This window comes from Melospiza melodia, chromosome 4 (assembly GCF_035770615.1).
Source record: "Melospiza melodia melodia isolate bMelMel2 chromosome 4, bMelMel2.pri, whole genome shotgun sequence".
Lineage (NCBI taxonomy): Eukaryota > Metazoa > Chordata > Aves > Passeriformes > Passerellidae > Melospiza > Melospiza melodia.
The window spans coordinates 91,449,395-91,467,866 of NC_086197.1; the positions used below are offsets into that span (position 1 = coordinate 91,449,395).

An 18,472-nucleotide genomic window follows, 5' to 3' on the forward strand; every position below is an offset into this window, starting at 1 on the left:
GAAGCAGGAGAATGTTACTGATTGACTCTTTTCTAGCCTACACTTTAACTGAATTCAAATGCAAAAAAGGAAAGGAAAAGGTTTTTTATTTTCAAAATAAAAAAGGGGGTTTTTATATTTTAAGACTATAATGCATTTATTATTTAATCAGATAATACATTATTGAAATAGTTGATGCAGCCTATAGCAATTTGAGTGTTTCTTTTGCCTTAGAAAATGACTGTAGTTATGGGTGAGAACAATTTTGCGTCTAGATTGGTGATGAAGAAGAAAACCGGGTAAGAATAAAAAGTATTTTGGTCATGGTTTTGGCTTTTATATCACAGGATAAAATAACATTCTCAATGATATCAGCATGCAAATTTTTTAGTGACAGAATTTAATCCAGTATCATCATGAATTTTAGGAGGTAATAAAGCAATGCAAAATAAACCATACACAGCCACATCACCTCCTTTATAGGTGTTGTACTTAAAAACATTAAATCCTTCTATGATTGTTTTCCTTAGGTATTTGAGTACAAAACTGAAATCATTGTAAGGTTTCTTGCATCCAGAGCTTAAAAAAAAGTAAAGAACAGTTGTGATAGAATTACATTTTATATACAAACGGCCTTCACTGTCACATTATTTAACTGATTCATATCTAGTGTTGATTATATCTGTTGGAGTGTCAGTATGTTGATTGCCACCCATTTTCATTTATCTTACTAAATTCAATTCTTGTCTCTACATATCTTGCATTTTCCATTTTTGTAGATAATTAATGTTTTCTGTAGGCTCCAAATCAAACATTTTGTCTATTTACATCTACTGAGTGCTATTTTAAACTGGTTGTGATGAATCATATATGACAGTCTTCAGGGGCTTTTAGAAATCATTGATTTTAAAGCTGTTTCTTCTAGCTTTGAAGATACCCAATAGTTTTTTTAAGCATGAAATTCATTTAAATCAGTATGCTATTGATATGTAGGTCAACTACATATGGTTTTATGTTGAAACTCACTGGCTAGCTATATTTATTGTATTGCCTACTTGTGCCATTCTTTTTAAGTTCTTGTGGATGGTTTAATGTTGCTGCAAAACTATTTTTTTAAAGATTGAAAATCATATTGAGATTCTTTTCCTTTGACATTTTTTCAGCTAACAAACTGGGTTGAGCTGTCTGTTCAGTTATAGGCTACCTTTCCATTTGAAATTATTCAAGCTACAGCTCTGACCTCATCTTTCCAAATAAATCCAAGATTACACAGATTTTGGCAACATGCCTTTATTGTTAATGTTATAAGAGCAATTATTTTAACTGTGGGTTAGGTCTGTTTGTCTGACTAAACATGTTTGTGGGGTTTTCTTGATAAATTAATTATCTGCAATTTAAAAAATTGGCTTTGTGTACTCTTTACTTTGGCCAGTGGTGCATTCATAAAATAGAAGTCTTTGTCTAATATCTGCATGTGAATGTTAATATGATTCCAGCTCAGACTGTCGTTGGCAAATCAATGTGTTACTGTGCCAGAGAATATGAGTGTATGAGATGCATGGGTTGTGGCTCAGCTGTTTGTGGTATTCCTCCACCTACTCAGAGATTGTGGAGAATCATTTGTCTTCCATGTGTGACTGGGAACTGCCTTTAAATGCTGCCATTAGTATTCATAGTGCAGGAGCTAAAATTTCCTCTGAAGCTTTTGAAGTGTCTTATTTCCAGTATTGACAGACATATCTATTTTTCCTGTATTCTGTCATGGAAAACATGGCACAAAATGATCTTTTCTGTGTTTCATGTGGCTGTGTAGAGAGAGGGACACTGCCTCAGTAGAGCACTGTAGTTCATCCCTTAAGGCAGCACTGCATGTTAGGAAGATAAGGCAATTGTCTTCATGCAATTGTATCATGCAATTATTTCCTGGCTATGGACAGAGAAGGAAGGGAAATCAAGAGAGAAATTACAGAAAGAAGAGACCTAAAGAGCTTGTAAAAGAAGAGGCCCATTATTTTCTTTCAGAAATGGAAGCTCTTCTGGGACCTTTTTGATTAACGGTACAGAAACATAGAGATGTCAAGATTAAATTGTGTTTTATGGGTGTGGTGTTTGATGGAGGTTGTACTTTACAACACATTTTTGAGAAGCTCAGAGAAATAGCAATTAATCCTTCAATGTTGAAGTTTTTATCAATGTTAGTAATTTCCCCCATGTGTATGTTTTTCAGATATATTATTGTCTTTTTTCTTGTGCTACCTCCTTCTGCACTACCTTCATAACTCCTGTATGCTTTTTCTGTTCATAGAGTCTTCTCTCAAAGAATATGAGTCACTGTCAGGAGATCATGCTAACCTATATTATCCTTGCCCCAAACTCCTATTTCTATTGTTGTGTTCTTACATTATTTGTAGTTGCAATTACTGCAATTATTGTTGTCTATTCTGCCCCATCCTCAGTGGGGGTGTCTCTGTGGGAATCCCCAGGGCCTTTGAACAAGAGCAGTTAGTCCACTGCATGTGGCCTCAGTCTTATCCCACTGCTCTTTCAACTGGTACTTTTTGCTGACCTGAGAGGTCAGAGACTGCTCACACAGACTTTTTTGTCTTATAGTTTTCTTTCTTCTTAAATACTTCTCCAGGATTGTCTTTTCTACCCAGACTTAGCCTGCCTTAAGCTAGTATTTTTTCCCAGCACTGACTCTGCAGAAATTAACATAACGTGGTCTATAAATGCATATTTTCCTACTCAGATTTTCACCATTGGCTGTGCTGCCAATAACAAATGTTCTGCTGTGGTTTTATTGCCTTCCTTTTCAATCATACCCAGTGGTTCTGTATTGAGATAATTCTCCAGAATTTGAGAGGAGGAGGACTTTGTTTTTTTTTTACTTTCAGCACTTTTAAGTTTCCAGAATATGCCCTATTTAGGGTTACTGGCAACTAGAATTTTCCTCTCTGTTCTTATCAGGATTAACCTTTAACAGTGAAGATAATGCTTAAGATATTTCTAGGAACAGGGATGAGTCAGATACTGTTTTTGGAGGATATTGTGGAAGAAATGGCTAAATTACCCAGTTTGTCAGCAAAGCACCATTAAATATATTCATATCTGAATAATGGAGGACATAATACAATGCAAATAATAATTGGATGTGTTTGTTTTGAGATTCTTCACCATTCCTACCACCCTTAACATCTCCTGATTTTTTTCCTTTATGTTGTTCTTTTATTTCATGTTAGCACTAAAGCACTGAGTGCTTTGTCTTGTAGAACAAAATGAGCCACCTTTGGGACTTGTGGTTAAAGCACCAGAGGAATGCAAAAACACCACAGTTGTCTCCAGATCTTTAAAGGAGGAAAGTTTCTCCATGGAGTCTCCCAGAACTTCTTCCCTGACAGTCAACAGAAATTTAAAGTTTTGGCCCTGAATTTCTATTCTGCACGTACACATTTCTTAGTGATCTAAGTATATTATGCAGCAAGGAATTTTATCTTTAGAGATCTCATCTATTTAGCTGAGGCACTTGTACTACCCTGTTACTGTAGTGTTAGAATGATCACAGGTTTTAATCAATGAGTATTCACATAGATAGCTGTTTGACAAGGATGTTCTGTAACATCCATGCAAGGATGTGCATTTTACAAATGAGCTGAAAGAGTGAACTTAGATGATGTCCCACACTCCTGAGCTATCACAACCATACTTACCTTCAGTCTGGGTGGGCACTGATGCGCTGGATGCAGAGCACAGCATCCTTCACGTGATCTTTGTCACCTAGAAGTGATGGCACGTAATCTGTGTCAAAATGATACAACAACCTAAAATTCATCCTAGAAAGATTTCAGCTCTGCTTGCCTCAAAAACCAAGCAAGGCAATTTATGTGGAGCTGGATCTTGGGAACCAACCATAAATTGGCTACTTTTCTTTCAGGGCACTCAGGTATGGAAGAGGCAGAGGCTCAGTTATTCATTCAAGACTGAGGAGGAACACTGGGAAATCAGCAAGTGAAACCCACCTTCTGTGTTTGAATCCTAATTAGTATAACAGCTGCTGTTCTTTTTCTAGAATAGTATTTAAGGTTAGTCTTAAGTTTGGTTTTTTGGTCTACAATAAAACAACAGGAAGTCAATATAAAAATCTTAGAAACATTTTCTGGGAATATTTCAGGAAACTGATAGATACAAAGAACTGTCAATACATTCAAGGAAAATGGGTCTTGGTCACAATCCTGCAGTTATTTCTGTGTGAACATAAACTGTGTTCATACATAAGACAACTTCTTCCAACCATATTATGTACATTTGTGTCTATTGATTTGCCAAAGTATTTCACAAGAGTGTCCAGAACAAATTGTCAAAAACAATTATTAGATGAAGGATGCTGTTGAACTAATGTCATTCTGTAGTTATTTTTGGCAATATACAGACATCTTTGTAGGCAGATAGTCCTACAAACCAACAGAATAATTAGAACAAATGTAAACAGCATGTTTTTCTTTCTCAAAATATCAGATATTTAAACCTACTAAGGGAGAGTTTTCCCTTATTAGCCTATCACAGTGACAATTACACCATGCTTCTTTACTGTCTGAACTGTTTGCTCCTTGTGTCGTTCCCATTCCTCGTCATCTTTGTCCAGATCAAAAGTTTCTGGATAGACAGGAAGCTTGTCTTTTGGGCATTCCTCATAATAACTTCGAACATATTTTCCAACAGACCATCCTTTGTATTCCTCAGGCATTTTGCATTCTAGGCCATTATAGTGAACGTTGTAGTGATGCTTCAGCCAGTAGAAAAGATAATGTATGTTGTAATCACATCTCCAAGGATTCTCTCTTAGCCACAGTATTTTCAGAAAGTAAAGATCTTCCAGTACTCCATATTCAAAATTCTGCAAGCTGTTGTTTGATAGATCCAGCTCTTCTAAATTATTGAGGCCTGAAAAAGCAGCTAATCAATAGAAAATAGTTATTGGTACCTTATGAAGTTAACTTAGAAAAAAACATTCATATCTAGAAGAGGAAAAATATTTTTATAATTTTACAGCTACTGGGTTTTTTGGTTTTATTTAGGCTAGAGGCTATAAAAGGATTTGTCAAACATTGAATTTTAAAATATGGCTCATGCCTTCAGAAGTGAAATATTAGGGGAGTTGCACTGCTGGCAAAGCTATAAAACACTTCATGAGTCTGCCTGAGTGTAGAATAGAGACAGTGGAGGTGGATGAATGCCTGATTTACTCATTGAACCCTGTTGTTATTATCATGATACAGAAGTAGGAATATGGAAATTTATTATCAGACAATGTGCAGGGCCAGAGGTTTGTGTGTGTATAGGTATTTGTGTGCATGTATAGAACCTTCAAATTAATGTTTTAAGATTGGAATGGAGTAAACAAGGAGCTTCATAATAATGCTTGTGAGTTACATTTCAGAGAGCAGTTCATATTTTTTGCGCGGATACCGTTTCATTTAATAGCAAAAGTCTTAATTTAAATAAATCAACTGTGTAATGTTAAACCTCACAAGTACCATTTTACAAGTACCATTTTAATTTGTATTAACATTTCTGATGCTGTTTAATTGGCATGATGGTACTAGATAAGGCCCTTTTTGCTTGATACATTTCCTCTCTCTTTCTCCCACCCAGTTTCATAATTAAATCCAAATGAACATAGGCTATAAGCAAATTGCCAATAAGGATACTTGAGTCCTAATAAAGTATAACTTAAAAGCAATTCTATGTAGTGATTTTTAACTAAAAATTGTTTAAATTCTTTAGGTTTGTCTGTTATTTTATCATAAAATATAATTGAAAAGTAGCCTCCTGTAATGTTTTCTTAGATGTGGCAAAGATATTTTAAAAATCATTGAACTACTTAGAATTTTGGAAAACTGTTAGCCTTCAGGTTCCAGAATTACCTTTTGCACTTGGTGAGTTTAGTATTTAGAAAGAGCAACTTAAATGTGTCTTTCTCTACTGATTTTCATGATGAATATATTTCAGTGCAAACCTTTACTCTATGGATTGAAATGTACAAAAGGTAAAATTTGCACCAGCCTCTAGAATTTTAAATCCTTCCCCCTCCCACCCAGTTTATATCTGATAGAGACAGTATTTAATAAAAGAGAAATAATTTTTTATGAGTATTTAAAATTATTCTTACCAGGATCAATGTATGCTAGTCCATTACTGTTTAGATTTAATATCTTCAGTTCACTGACATCTTCAAACTCCTTGGCTCGTAGCTGTCTAATTTTGTTGTTGGACAAATCAAGTTTAGCTATATCTGGAGGTATGTTGCCTGGAACTTTCTTTAAATCTTAAAAAATGAAAAAGACACAACTTGTATCAGCTTTAGATTATTCTTACTGCTTAGGTATCACAGTTGCATGCCTGACAGAGTATTGTCAGTCTAACATTTTTCTTGTTTTCTTTCCTTTTTATCCCCTCTACTAGTGCCACCATGATTTCTCAACTTCTGAATTTCATTCTTTCTTTACTTGTACTTTTACGTTTCATGTGAAGATTGTTCTCTTCATTAGTGCATATAGTAGAACTAGACCATTCACATAGGAATAGGGTAAGTAGTACCTTATTTTATACTAATACATTACTATATATTTATATTTATACTAATACAAAAAAATATGTGTGAAGGGCTTGATTGCTTAAAAAAAAGAAACCAGAGTAACTATATAAAACACCACCCAGGCAGCAGAGTGGCATTTTGTCTGCTTCTCTCTCCTACTTCTATCACTGGCAGTTCCAAAGTAGCTGAGGACCTCTCAGTCATTGGTGTCCATATCCTTACAGTGTTCCTTGCAAAAGAACTCCAGAAAGAGCAGCTCCTACTCCAGTAGTAAGGGCCCATGCTTGAGAAGTGCAGCCTGTGGTTTGAACCCTCTCAGGGTAATGTTAACAAACCTAATCTCCAGGATTATTATATTTGCTCAATGAGCGTTCTAATTCTGCGCTGTCATAACAAGAAAATGAGCAGTGTCTCTTGCCTGACCATCTTTGAATGAAAGCAAGTAGTTTCTGGATCTGTGCTGGGCTCTGTGTGGTACTTCTGAAGTTCTGAAGATATCTAATGACTCAGGTATTTTTGAGAAGAGACTACAGCAACATACCAGAGTCTTCCTGCCTTATATCTGATTATGAGCAGAGCTGTGGTATTATAAATACATAAATATTATGACTACTCCAGCCTGCTGTAGTTGGATTGCTTCCTGCTTCTGCAGATGTCAAAGTTTCAGGGCCTATTTATCACCAAATGAATGCAAATAATGCTTGAATTTAGAGACTTGGAGAGTTTGGAAGTACTAGAAAGCAGACTCTTTTTTCAACTGTCCTTGAAAATCCAAGTTCTTTGTAGAAATGCAAACAAACTGCTTTTGCTTCTCTTTTTTTGTTTTGTTTTTGTTTTTGTTTTTGTTTCGGTAAAACAGAATCAAGGACATAGAGTATTTCATTCTGGAGTCCAACAAGGTCTGGCATATCACTGGTCTGATGAGAAATAAGCAAATTATTTTTTAAAAAAGGGAACATGCACATGGATTAATATATTTTTAAGATTTTTTTCATGAGGTTTCTGGCATTAATTGAAAGTTCCTGACCTGTTGTGCTACCTCTTTAGACATAGTAGTGGTAGAGCAAGTGCTTGTCATTCCATTCCTTCCATTGTAAAGGAATAATGGATTGGAGCTTTTCATGTCATCTTACTAGTTTGTTAACTGATGCACTATTTTTTTTCTATTTTGAATTCTTGTCCACACAGATTTAGAGACATTTTTGTGTTTTCCCTGGATTTTGTGTGCATTACACTCCTATTTCTGATGAAAATTCCAGTGAAGTGTGCATCTGCTGTACAATACTCATATACAAAGACAGTAAGTACAATGCTTTCATCAAAGATTTCCATATGTTCAGAAATACCAAATATCCATGGGATATCTGCATCCAGCTGTCAAACATATGCACAGTAGACCTAGTACTTCCAAACAGTATTGAAACATACTCAGTGTGTCCATGCAAGCATGCAGGAAGTTCTGGATTGATATAATTAGGTCTTGACCTGAAGAAGGGAGTCCCTGTATCCTCTAGTACTATTGTGTAAATGTTAAAATAACTTTATTCCTCCATTATTAATATTAAAGACAATAAACCATGCTTTCAAATACCATCAACCCCTTTGAAACTCCCATGAAGATCAGATCACATTGAATGTTTCTATGAACTTAGAGAAAAAAGTAATTTTTTTTTCCTCAGAAGTTTTTGGGTATATTTGTGTGTTCAGCTCATCTCTTTGATACCACTAAGAGGGGAGAGCTGTAAAGTCTTTCCTTATAATAAAATTGTAATTTATGCCTGGGCTTTATTCAATAACAGTTTACTGAATACTAAGAGTGATATGAATTAAGATTCTACGAAGGATAATTAAGATAACAATCTATAATCTAATAGTTAAGATCTTATCTACAAGGAAAGGTAAGATAGGTGAATATTAAAAAATAATAAAAGCAGCACAAATAATTAATTAAAATATGTAGTAGCTTCATGGTAAAAGAAAGAGAAAATTGAGCCAGATAGACAAGAAAAGATATTTACAGGGTGAAATAAAAGTAAAGAACACAGACCATTTTTATGACATACATAGTAGATAAGCCATGTAATCAAATACTGAAATCATTAATCCTTGATATTTAGATATTATCTCCTTATACTGAATTCTGAGCTTTTCTCTGGCATAAAGGTGCAAGAGTAAGGGCACACTGAGGTTTTTACAAAAAATCTCTTCAAGCTAATAGAAGTTCAGCTGAATAAAATATGCAGGCTAAGCTCTGCTAAAATTGGGGAAAAGGTCTCACAATGTTGGCTGCTTCAAGCAATGCTTCTTCTTTCAGAATTGTTATGTTAAATAATTATTCTCCTCTGAATTTTTTTTTTTTTGTTTGCTTTGTTTTGTCGTGGGATAAAATATGGGAAATATAAAGGACAAATAAATGTGCATTTTCGTGTTGATATATACCCCATCTGGTTTACCCTTAGGGCTTAACTGTGGCTCTTAGGGGCCTGAGAAAGATTTAGAGATGGAATGGATCCAAGTGTCTGAAAAACATTTCTTGAAGTCCCTTCAACTTTGAATTGTTTGCTGGGTGCTGGGAGGAAGAATACAGAGGAGGTATTTCTTTATTAACAAAAACACACAATTTCTTCCCTTAGTAGAAGAAATCTTGTGCAGCAAATGTGAGGATGCAAAGCCTTTCCTTTGCAATCAGGTTCCTCTGGGCATTGAAAACACAGCTGGCTGCTCCAGTCCTGCTTCACAGCTCACCTCTGTTAAAGTTATTGCTATCGTTGTGTTTGTACAATGGAAGGAAGAAAAGACACTTTGTGCTTGTCTGTATCAGTTCAGCAGGTTCAGCAGAGCTGTAATCTGACTGATTAGTATGTTTATAGTTGTACACTCAGACTAGTTACTTAAGTAATATGCTTTTATCCCTGTTGGTTTCTGTTAGATACATCACAGCACTAAGGAATATCTGTGGAATTTGGGCTGCAGAGCAGAGGGAAAATGCAGGAAGAATTCCTGCTTATTGCTGATAGCTGTAAGAGAAAAACAATAAACAATTTCCATTTAAGCAATGGGAGTACTATACTGAGTTCATTTGCAATAAATAATGTGCATGTAAATGTAGAATGGATTAAATAACTAGAATATTAAAATCATTCATTCAGTTATAATGACAGATACAAACCTTTTCTTCTGCAGTTCAGAGTTGTCACAGGAAACACATACATGTGGCACAAAGAGGAATCAAATTCTGGTTTGGCAGGTTCAGGCTTCTCCCGTTTTATGTTTTTGGGATCCTGCCTGTCCTCTTCACTACATAGCTGATCAGCTTTTACCTGCTTTAACTTCTGATTTTTCAGTTCTATTGGGTGCACACATTTGGCATAATTTCCCAAATTCCTGTTTGTTGGAACCTGTAGCATTGTAACAAGAGTTTCTAGTTCACAGCTGCAATGCCACGGATTGTCATAGAGACGAAGGTAGTTTAGATTGGGTGTATAAATAAAAATCTCCTCAGATAAAATCTTAATTTGGTTATGCTGAAGTAAGAGCGTGGTAAGTTTATCCAAACCATAAAAAGCCTCGCTCTCAATTTTTGATATGTCATTCTGTTGTAAATCCAGACTTTTCAGCACTTTATACTTAGAAAACATATTATTCTTTAGTTTACGAATTCTGTTTCTTGCTAGCAGCATGTGTTTTATATCTTCTGGCCAATCAGGTGCCACAAAAACCAATTTTCTTTCCTGACAGTCTAAGTATTTCTCATGAAGATAAGTGTAAATATCACATGGTAGGTCTCGGGCATTGCGCTTAACAGTGCTAGATGCTCTCCTTAAAATGTTTTCCCTTTCATTTTTTCTCAAACTCCTATTCCTTGTCCTCCTAGAGTCAGATGCACTACAAAGAAGAAGTAGTAATATAATAGTAACTACTTGCATCCTGACATTCAGCTGCCCCCAGTTCTTTTCTGACAGCTGAACACTTGAAATTTTTGGATAGTGCGAATCAATGTTGTACAGATCTGAGGAGGCACAGCTGGGGTGTGTGGGATCCCTGTGTTGGAAGAAAAGTAAAGCATTAGAACAGATGGAATGGGCATTTCCATGGAAGATTATGTAAGTCAAGTACTCAATCATCACACTACTTGGAACTTCACAATTACTTTGAAGATTCAATGTTCTATCTCTTTGTTTGTTAGTTTTCACTTACTCTGGTCTACTGTTTTTCATTATGATTAAACATGGGAAACTATATGGACCAATTTCTCACTGATCTTTGTTAGGAGATTCTCATGTATTCAGGAAACAGCACCAGGGTGGACCTTTTAGCATTTAAATTAATCTTGGAAGATGAGCTCAAACAAGGAGTTTGAAGCTGGTCTTTTCCAACTTCCTGAATGCTGAACAATTGGAACACATGCAGAGTCAAACCAGGGAAAGCCATCAGACTGCCAGTTTTAGTTTGTGCTCAAGGGTGGGCTTGTTTTCAAGTCATTTTCTCAGGATTGTTTACCCCAATTTTTGGGGTTTTGTGCTTTCATCTCAGTAATCTGCTGTGACTATGGTTCAGGATATTGGCCCAGATAGATTGAACCTGTATGAGGAATTCCTACATTTATGTCATGCACTGAGAATTTGAACTGTTCGCCTTTAATATGAGAGTTTTTTGGCTTGGTTGGGTTTGGGTTTTTTTGGTTGTTTGTTTTTGTTTTTTTTTTTTTTTTGTTTTTTTGTTTTTTTTTTTTTTTTTGTTGTTGTTTTTTGGTTTTGATTTTAATTTTGTTTCAGGTTTGGAGTTTGTTGTTTCATTTTGGGTGTTTTAGGTGAATTAAAAATTTTGCAAGATTAAATATCTGTGAATGCCAGGGATTAAATATAAAAACTACAAACTCCTTCTACAAACTCTAATTTATACCAAGAAGAAAGATTTTTTCAATTGCTGTGGCTATTTGGATTACAAATCTTCCTGATAAAAAATAGAGACTTGTGTTCTTAAGTAATTTAAAAATGGAGTTAAGTAGGATTCAGAGATAATTTGTGAAGTTCTCACTGGTTTTCTACACTACCAGGGCAAAATGATATATTCAATCTCAATTAATTTTGATAAACAGGCTTCAAAAGTTCACTAGTCTGGGAGGAGGGTTGTTATTATAAGCTTGGAGTTGTCAAACTACATTTTAATCCTGTATTGTTTACAACTTCCTTTATTCCTTCAGTACCCACTTGGGCTCTACAAATGTCTCACTAAATTCTTGATATTTTTAAGAGGTTTAATTTTAAATGTGTCTAAGAATGCAGTCACCATTGTGTATTTGCCCATTTTTTTCTCAGCTTAATATTTTAAAGTTTATTTTGCTTCCATTAATTTTCTTTAATGCTTTTTCATTGCTCTTCTTTGATAGAAAAACAATGTTTCACTTTGCTTTAATTAATAATTTCTTAGAAAAGGCAATGTTATAGGCAAATTTTTCTTATAATAAATTAATCTAAGAATAACATTAATATATTGTTCAGAAATTATGTTTCTTAATATATTCATGAATTTATAGGCTATTTCTAGTGTTCAGTATGTAAAAGAAATCTTTTGTATCATTTATAGTCACTTTTTAGTGAAGTGTATATCCAGTGTTCTAGCCCAGAAACACCAATATTTTCACACAAGCTTTTGAAAATTACCGTAGGTAAAATACAGCTTAAGCACTTCAAACAAAAATTGTTTAGGATAGTCAAGTTAGTGATGCAAGGGCTGCTTTTCTCCCCTTATCAATAGATCTAGTAATTTCTTCACAGAAAACTCTCAAATTAGTGAGGAATGCTTTGCCCTTGATAGACTCATGCTGGCTGTTTGCTGTCATTTTTTTATCCTTTGTGTGCTTGGACAGAGCTTCATGGAGGATTTGCTACATAACCTCTCAGGGACTCAAGTGGAGCTGACTGGCCTGTAGTTTCTTGGAGCTTCTTCCACTTCCTGAAAATGGAAGTGACATTTCCTACCTTCCAGTCATTAGGAATCTCCTCTGACTGTCATGACCTTTCAAAAATGAGCGAGGCCTCTCAATGACAAGAGACAGCTTTCTTCCTCTTGGATGCACCCTGTCTCATCCCATTTCCTCAGGTGCTCCCTGACATTAACTTCTTCTACAAGGGGTATTGCTTCACTCTCAGACTCTGCTCACAGGCTCCAGCCAGGCACCTGGGAAGCCTTCAGACAGGTCTTAGCTGTAAGAACTGAGGCTAAAAAGTAAAGGAGTAGCTTGTCCTTGAAGATTAACCAATTCTCCGGAGCCCCTTTGCCCTCCAGGGCTGTCTACTTTGAGATCCTGTTCAACATATACCTAAAGTAGCCAAAATCTACTAACAAGTTCAGAGTTTTTTCTTCTACAGTTTGTCCAATTTTCTTCTGTCTGGATTTTGAACTTCTCATTTTCTCATTTCCACGGCTGCAGTAACAAAAGCCATTTAAGTTCATTCAAGGTAACATTCACTCAAGCTCACATTCCTTCACCTGTTGAAGAACACTTTCCCTGGACCACTTGTCAGCCAGCTGGATCAAGAAACTGTCTTCAACATACTCTAGAAGTCTTCTGGATTGTTCATGCCCAGCCATATTTTCTGGCAGCATGTAGGAGTGGCTAAAGTCTCTCATGAGTAACCAGGGTAGGCAAGAGTAAAGCTTCCTTCAGCTGCCCAAAGGTTTCATCCACCATCTCATCTAGATCAAGCAGTCTGCAGCAGATCCCTACCACAATGTAATGCTCATAGGCCTGGCTTCTAATCATTACAAATAAGTTTTTAGTTGACTTTTTTTTCCCACCCATTTCAATGCAAAGCCCAGGCATGATTTTGCATAGAGTGCAGCTCATCCTCAGCTTTCTGGGCTGTCATTCCTAAATATTCTGGAAGCTTTCATTGCACCCCTTCAGTTGCATGTACTATCTCTGTGCATCTCTGGAGTCCCAGTGAAGTCACAGCTCTGAATCAGTGCATGGATTTTGGTCCCTGCTGGTTGATTCCCAAGCTACAAGTGTTTGTGTTCAGACACTTAAAACAGACCCCTTTGTGCTGCTTTTGCATGCAAGATTTCAGAGATTTTCCTCATCACTATTTCCCCCAGTTTTCTCACCACTCCTTGTGCCTTCACACCTTACAGGTTGTGGTTATCTTCTATCTACATACCTGGTTTTACTGATATATCTCCTCTCTCAAATCCTTTGTTGCAGGAATGGATTTCAAAAGCACAAAATTTCCTCTTTAGGATTGGCTGGTATTGAATTTCAGTTATCTGGATCCTTTTGCCTGATAACTGAAATAGGGAAAAGGTGATCACAACATGGAAAAAGACAGTTTCAACTATTACATTTTCATGTACAAGAACTGACTTTTTGTCTTTGCATTATATTGACATTCATTGTGAAACATTTATCATACTAGGAGATTTGTTCCCATTATATAAGAATGGAACAATATGAGTAGTACCTGTTCTGCAGGTCAATAAAATATGGAAGCCTTATAATTACTCAAGTTTAATGTTCCAGAAGGTAGAACTAAACAGGAAGCATTGTGTAAATTATTTTCTATTAAATTTTATTACTGGTTAGAGAAATATACCAGAATTCATTGAGAAAATTCACCAACGATTTTAGGTATCAGGATTGGCTTACAGTAATCTTTGTTTAGCAAAATGTGTTAACATATGCTAACCTTCAATCAAGTGATAAGTCCCTTGTGCTCTGTAGGACCGTATAGTGTAGGTATCCTTTAAAATTATAAAATGACCATACTTCAAGGTAATAACAGCAGCATCACATCTGTCAGTATTCTACTTTGAGGTCTCCAAAGAAAATGGCTGAGACGTACAGAAATTATTATGATGTTTTAAAGATACTTACTCAGGTTTTTTCCCCTTATAGATATACATATACACACACAAATATAATTTTAATATACTTCTGGGTATTTTTATTATTCAGCCAGTTTAAGTCTGGCTGAATCTGTTTTATAGAGATAGTACTATTTAAACAAAATCTGTTGTATAGAGATAGTACTATTTAAATAAAATCTGTTGTAGAGAGTACTAAAGGAACTCTATGATTATTGACAAGGTAAATTACAAAGAAATATGAAATAGAATAATTTTGCAGGAAATTCAGAGGCATGTGTAATAGAAATAGTATTTTTTGAGTTATTTGTAGGATTCTGTCTGCTATACAAAATGAAATAAATGCCCCACAGATTTAATTTATATAGCAGTTCTTTTATCTTTTTAATATGTCTAAAAATATATGCTATATTCTCTTATGTATTGCACAGTTTCATAAAACTTTTAAAAGAAAATGCTATCCAAAAATTTCATGTCCATGTCCAGTTCCTCATGATGATGCAAGGAGTTTAGAAGTTAGATATGTTGATAAAAATTTCTCTTTGAAAGAGAGGATTGTGGCTAGGTGCATTGTGTGAGCCAAGGCCTTGTGTGACAATTGCAAAAGAAAGAGTTATTCCAAGCAGATATTTGGAAGCTCAGTGAGCTGAAGGCAGAGAACTCAACAGTCTTTAAAAAGTCTGCCATTCCTGCTTCAGAGGTGTCCCTAGAGACTCAAGGTCTGCCTGGCAGGTAGAATTGCTGCATTAAAAGCTGCCATGGAAGAAATGAGGTGAGTTGTTCACAACAGCAGTCATCACAAAGATGTACATGGGTTTGAAAAATAGCTGTATGTTATTTCTTTCTCCTATGAGGAAAAAGAAATATATGTCTTTCAATAACATCCTTATGAAGTCCAGAAACACGTTTTTCTTTGGCATTTTCATAATATATTTAGAATTTTGTTTTTCTTTGTCTGAAATGCCATATACTCACATAATTAACATTTGTTTTGGCAAAGTTTTGCAGTAGTGTCTCCAATTCTACCACTCATCTCATCAGTATTACTTTTATTATAATCTATGTTTTTCCATGTTGGCTGATATTTTGTGTTTTTAGATTTCCATATGTTTATGCTGAAGTGTGGAACATAATTTTTTTGAAGTGTACATAGCAAAGAAAAATTCTCCACTGACAAAAGACCTTTTGCAGTTATCTTGTACCTTGTTACTATGAAATTTTCCATTCACACATTGTTTCTGATTAAAAACCATGAGATTACACTCTTTGTATTGATAATTTTGAGACAAAAAGCAAAGCTCATTGTTTCTGAGATTATGGGGATGTACAAAAAGCTGCTGTCCTGTGAAGAATTTGATAGCAGACAGATTTTATGAACATTTCACATGGCAATCCTAAAAGCATTAGCTCAGCACAGGTTCTGTGTACTGTGGTAACTAACACAAAGTGTTTAGAGGTGGCAGTGTTGCATTTCATAATGCTGCATGTGAAGTTTGCTGTGGTGAATCAGACATCCTTTATTGGAACAAGGAGCTGGGGAAGTGTAGGGGTCATTTTTTATTCTCTCATAGTATTCCATACAAGTATTTTAGCCTCCATATTGCACAAAAGAGATAGTCAGTTAAAATTTCCCTCTGAAAACTTCTGTCACATAGGGTAGACATGAGGAATAAATGTCAGGAGGTGAGTTTGTCAGATTGCTTTAAAACAATGATCCTGAGACTGCAAATGTCAAAATTAATTGAAAAACTGGTATGACAGAATTCCTGCAGAATTTAGCTGTAACACAAAACAAGGATTTTTGGTCGTTTGTGCACTCCTTGAGTTTAAGGGAGATATCACTTTAAAAATGAAAAAAGAAGGCTTGTGTTAAAATTCTCAGATCATTAAAAATTGGTCATATGACCAGTAAAGGAAATCAGTATCTCTTCTAGGTTATTGTGAGGTTTTGACCACAGTCTTCAAAATACAGCAAGAAATGCTTACCTGTATCTTAAATTGTGCAGTCTTGCAGCAACATGTACATTAAAAAGACTGAGAGCTACCAGAGTGTTTACTCCAGTCTCTCAATTTATTATTTATTTTATCAGATATATTTGGGAATATATTCTCCAAATGAATATCCCACTCATTTCTGTGGGATATCACACTAAAATGCAAAATAGCTCTGCCTTCTACAAAGAAGGATACTTTTACTTTTGTACTTAATATGAATTAAGCATTTCCATTTTAAAAAAAGATACCACAAATAACACAGGCCTTTATATTCTAATATCTGGGTCTAATGCACATTGTTGGGTTTTTTTCATGAAAAGTAATCTTATTTTTTAATATTTTTGTATTTTTTTTTACAAGGGCATTCTTTTTATACTTCCTCTTTGCATTTGTGTTCAGCATGTATTGAAAGCATAAAGTCAATTCCAAAAGTCAGTATGCCACTCCTTAGGCAGTCAGCTCCTCAGTGGGAGTTCCCATCTTTTCAAAATTCCTAATTTTGCTGACTTGCAGAACTGCATGACTACGACTAAATGTCTAGCAGAGCAGAAGGTCTTAATTCTAGGTTTTGATTTTCTGTATGCTTTCATTTGTGGCGCTTGTGGTAATTGTTATTTTTTCCAGTTGGGAATATCATTCAGTCAAATGAATAGTTTTCAGTGGGATATAAACCTGCAGCTGGAAATTTAAGTAATTTCAGAGTATAGATTCTTGATTTTACAGAGTGCTGTTGATTAACATTTTCCACTTAGACTATTTGCTTTCTCTTAACTAATGTTTAGTATAAAGAAATGTTTTCCAAAAGAACTGATCAAAACCTAAAATTACATTACTCACTTTTGTAACTGTAGCTCTTTCAATTTTTCAGATTCTTTTAATAGTACTCTTCTAAATAATTATACTACTTGAGAAGTTTAAACTACACATTTCTGCTTTTAGTATCTTTTGATAGAGGTCTGGTTTTCATTTCCAGCAGGCACTGCTTGTAAAATTAATTGCAAAAGCAGTCCAACAAACTTACACTGAAAAGTCATACTTGCAAAATATGCACAAAGTTCCAACTGCTTTTGCCGTTGCTTAAGATAATTTTACAATGTTACTGGATTCATATGGTGAAATGTCTTGCATGATAGTGCTATTCCCCACTAATCTGCAATACAAGAGCAGAGAAAAACTGCAGCAGAAGAAATGGACTTTCAAAATTCAGCAAGTAGATAATTCTATTTCATGTTGAACATCTTTTCTTTACAGTAATTTTCAGAAAACTTTAACTATGACATTTTATGTTCTTTTGACTCTGTAGCATGCACTTGTAACAAATTACTCTGCTGTTTTTTGTGGGTTTTTTCGCAAAGCTTCCCCAGTTTACAGTAAATTAGTTTGGCTCACTGCAGAAAATTCACAGACAAAGGTTTACCATACCTGCACCCTTGCAAAGGCTGTCACAAGATCATCTGTTTGGAAATTCCAGGTTGCATTCAGGTTTGTAGTTCACGTCTTTCTTTCATAATGTGAAGCAGAGGATCCTTTATATGACTGGCAGCATCCTGCATTCATGGTATACTGAGGTTGAGCAAGCACTGCAGCAGCCTTCCAGGGTTTTGAATTACATGACTACAGCTGTTTAAGTTTTACTAAGGAATAATAGCACTATAGGTTTGGATCACTTCCAGCAAACTGTCACATCTATAAACAGCTAGTACTTACTGCATAATGAGAACAAGGCTTGCTTTTTGTAGCCATAAATAGACTAATTTTATGTCATGATTAGTTGGGGGTTTATATCTGGAGCTTTAAAAATGCAGTTTTTACTAAGATATCAAAAAAAAATAAAAAAATAAAAACCACCCTGTGCTGGAAAAAAATACAGATTTACAGTTGATTTCCTGAGAAGGAAGTTAATTAAAAAGTGAACTTTTGTTGCAGTTTTACATTGGTTTAGTATATAAATTGAAGTCATATTTATTACTGCAATCTAAAAATAGTTTTGTTTTGGATTACTTTAGTATCCTACTAAACTTGTAAAGAAAACAAAAGTTT

At 35.1% G+C, this 18,472-nt stretch overlaps 1 protein-coding gene across 1 annotated transcript; it reads right to left on the reverse strand.

Annotated features, from left to right (window-relative positions):
• Positions 1–4,111: 4,111 nt before the first annotated feature.
• Positions 4,112–18,013, reverse strand: LRRC17 (leucine rich repeat containing 17). The gene is made up of 5 exons (XM_063155562.1): positions 17,855–18,013; positions 13,735–13,861; positions 9,741–10,612; positions 6,146–6,301; positions 4,112–4,929 (listed from the first exon to the last, which is right to left on the reverse strand). Exons 3-5 carry the CDS (start codon positions 10,495–10,497, stop codon positions 4,526–4,528), a joined length of 1,317 nt encoding a protein of 438 aa, XP_063011632.1. The 5' UTR covers positions 10,498–10,612; positions 13,735–13,861; positions 17,855–18,013; the 3' UTR covers positions 4,112–4,525.
• Positions 18,014–18,472: the final 459 nt, after the last annotated feature.

What these genes read in the sequence shown, in the direction of transcription:
- LRRC17 (XM_063155562.1), bottom strand. Translation starts at nt 10,497, where the DNA reads ATGCAAGTAGTTACTATTATATTACTACTTCTTCTTTGTAGTGCATCT. An exon ending in TCTGAACTGCAGAAGAAAAG is followed by an intron (nt 6,302 to 9,740) that starts GTTTGTATCTGT and finishes TCATTTTTTAAG; the next exon opens with ATTTAAAGAAAGTTCCAGGC. An exon ending in ACTAGCATACATTGATCCTG is followed by an intron (nt 4,930 to 6,145) that starts GTAAGAATAATT and finishes TCTATTGATTAG; the next exon opens with CTGCTTTTTCAGGCCTCAAT.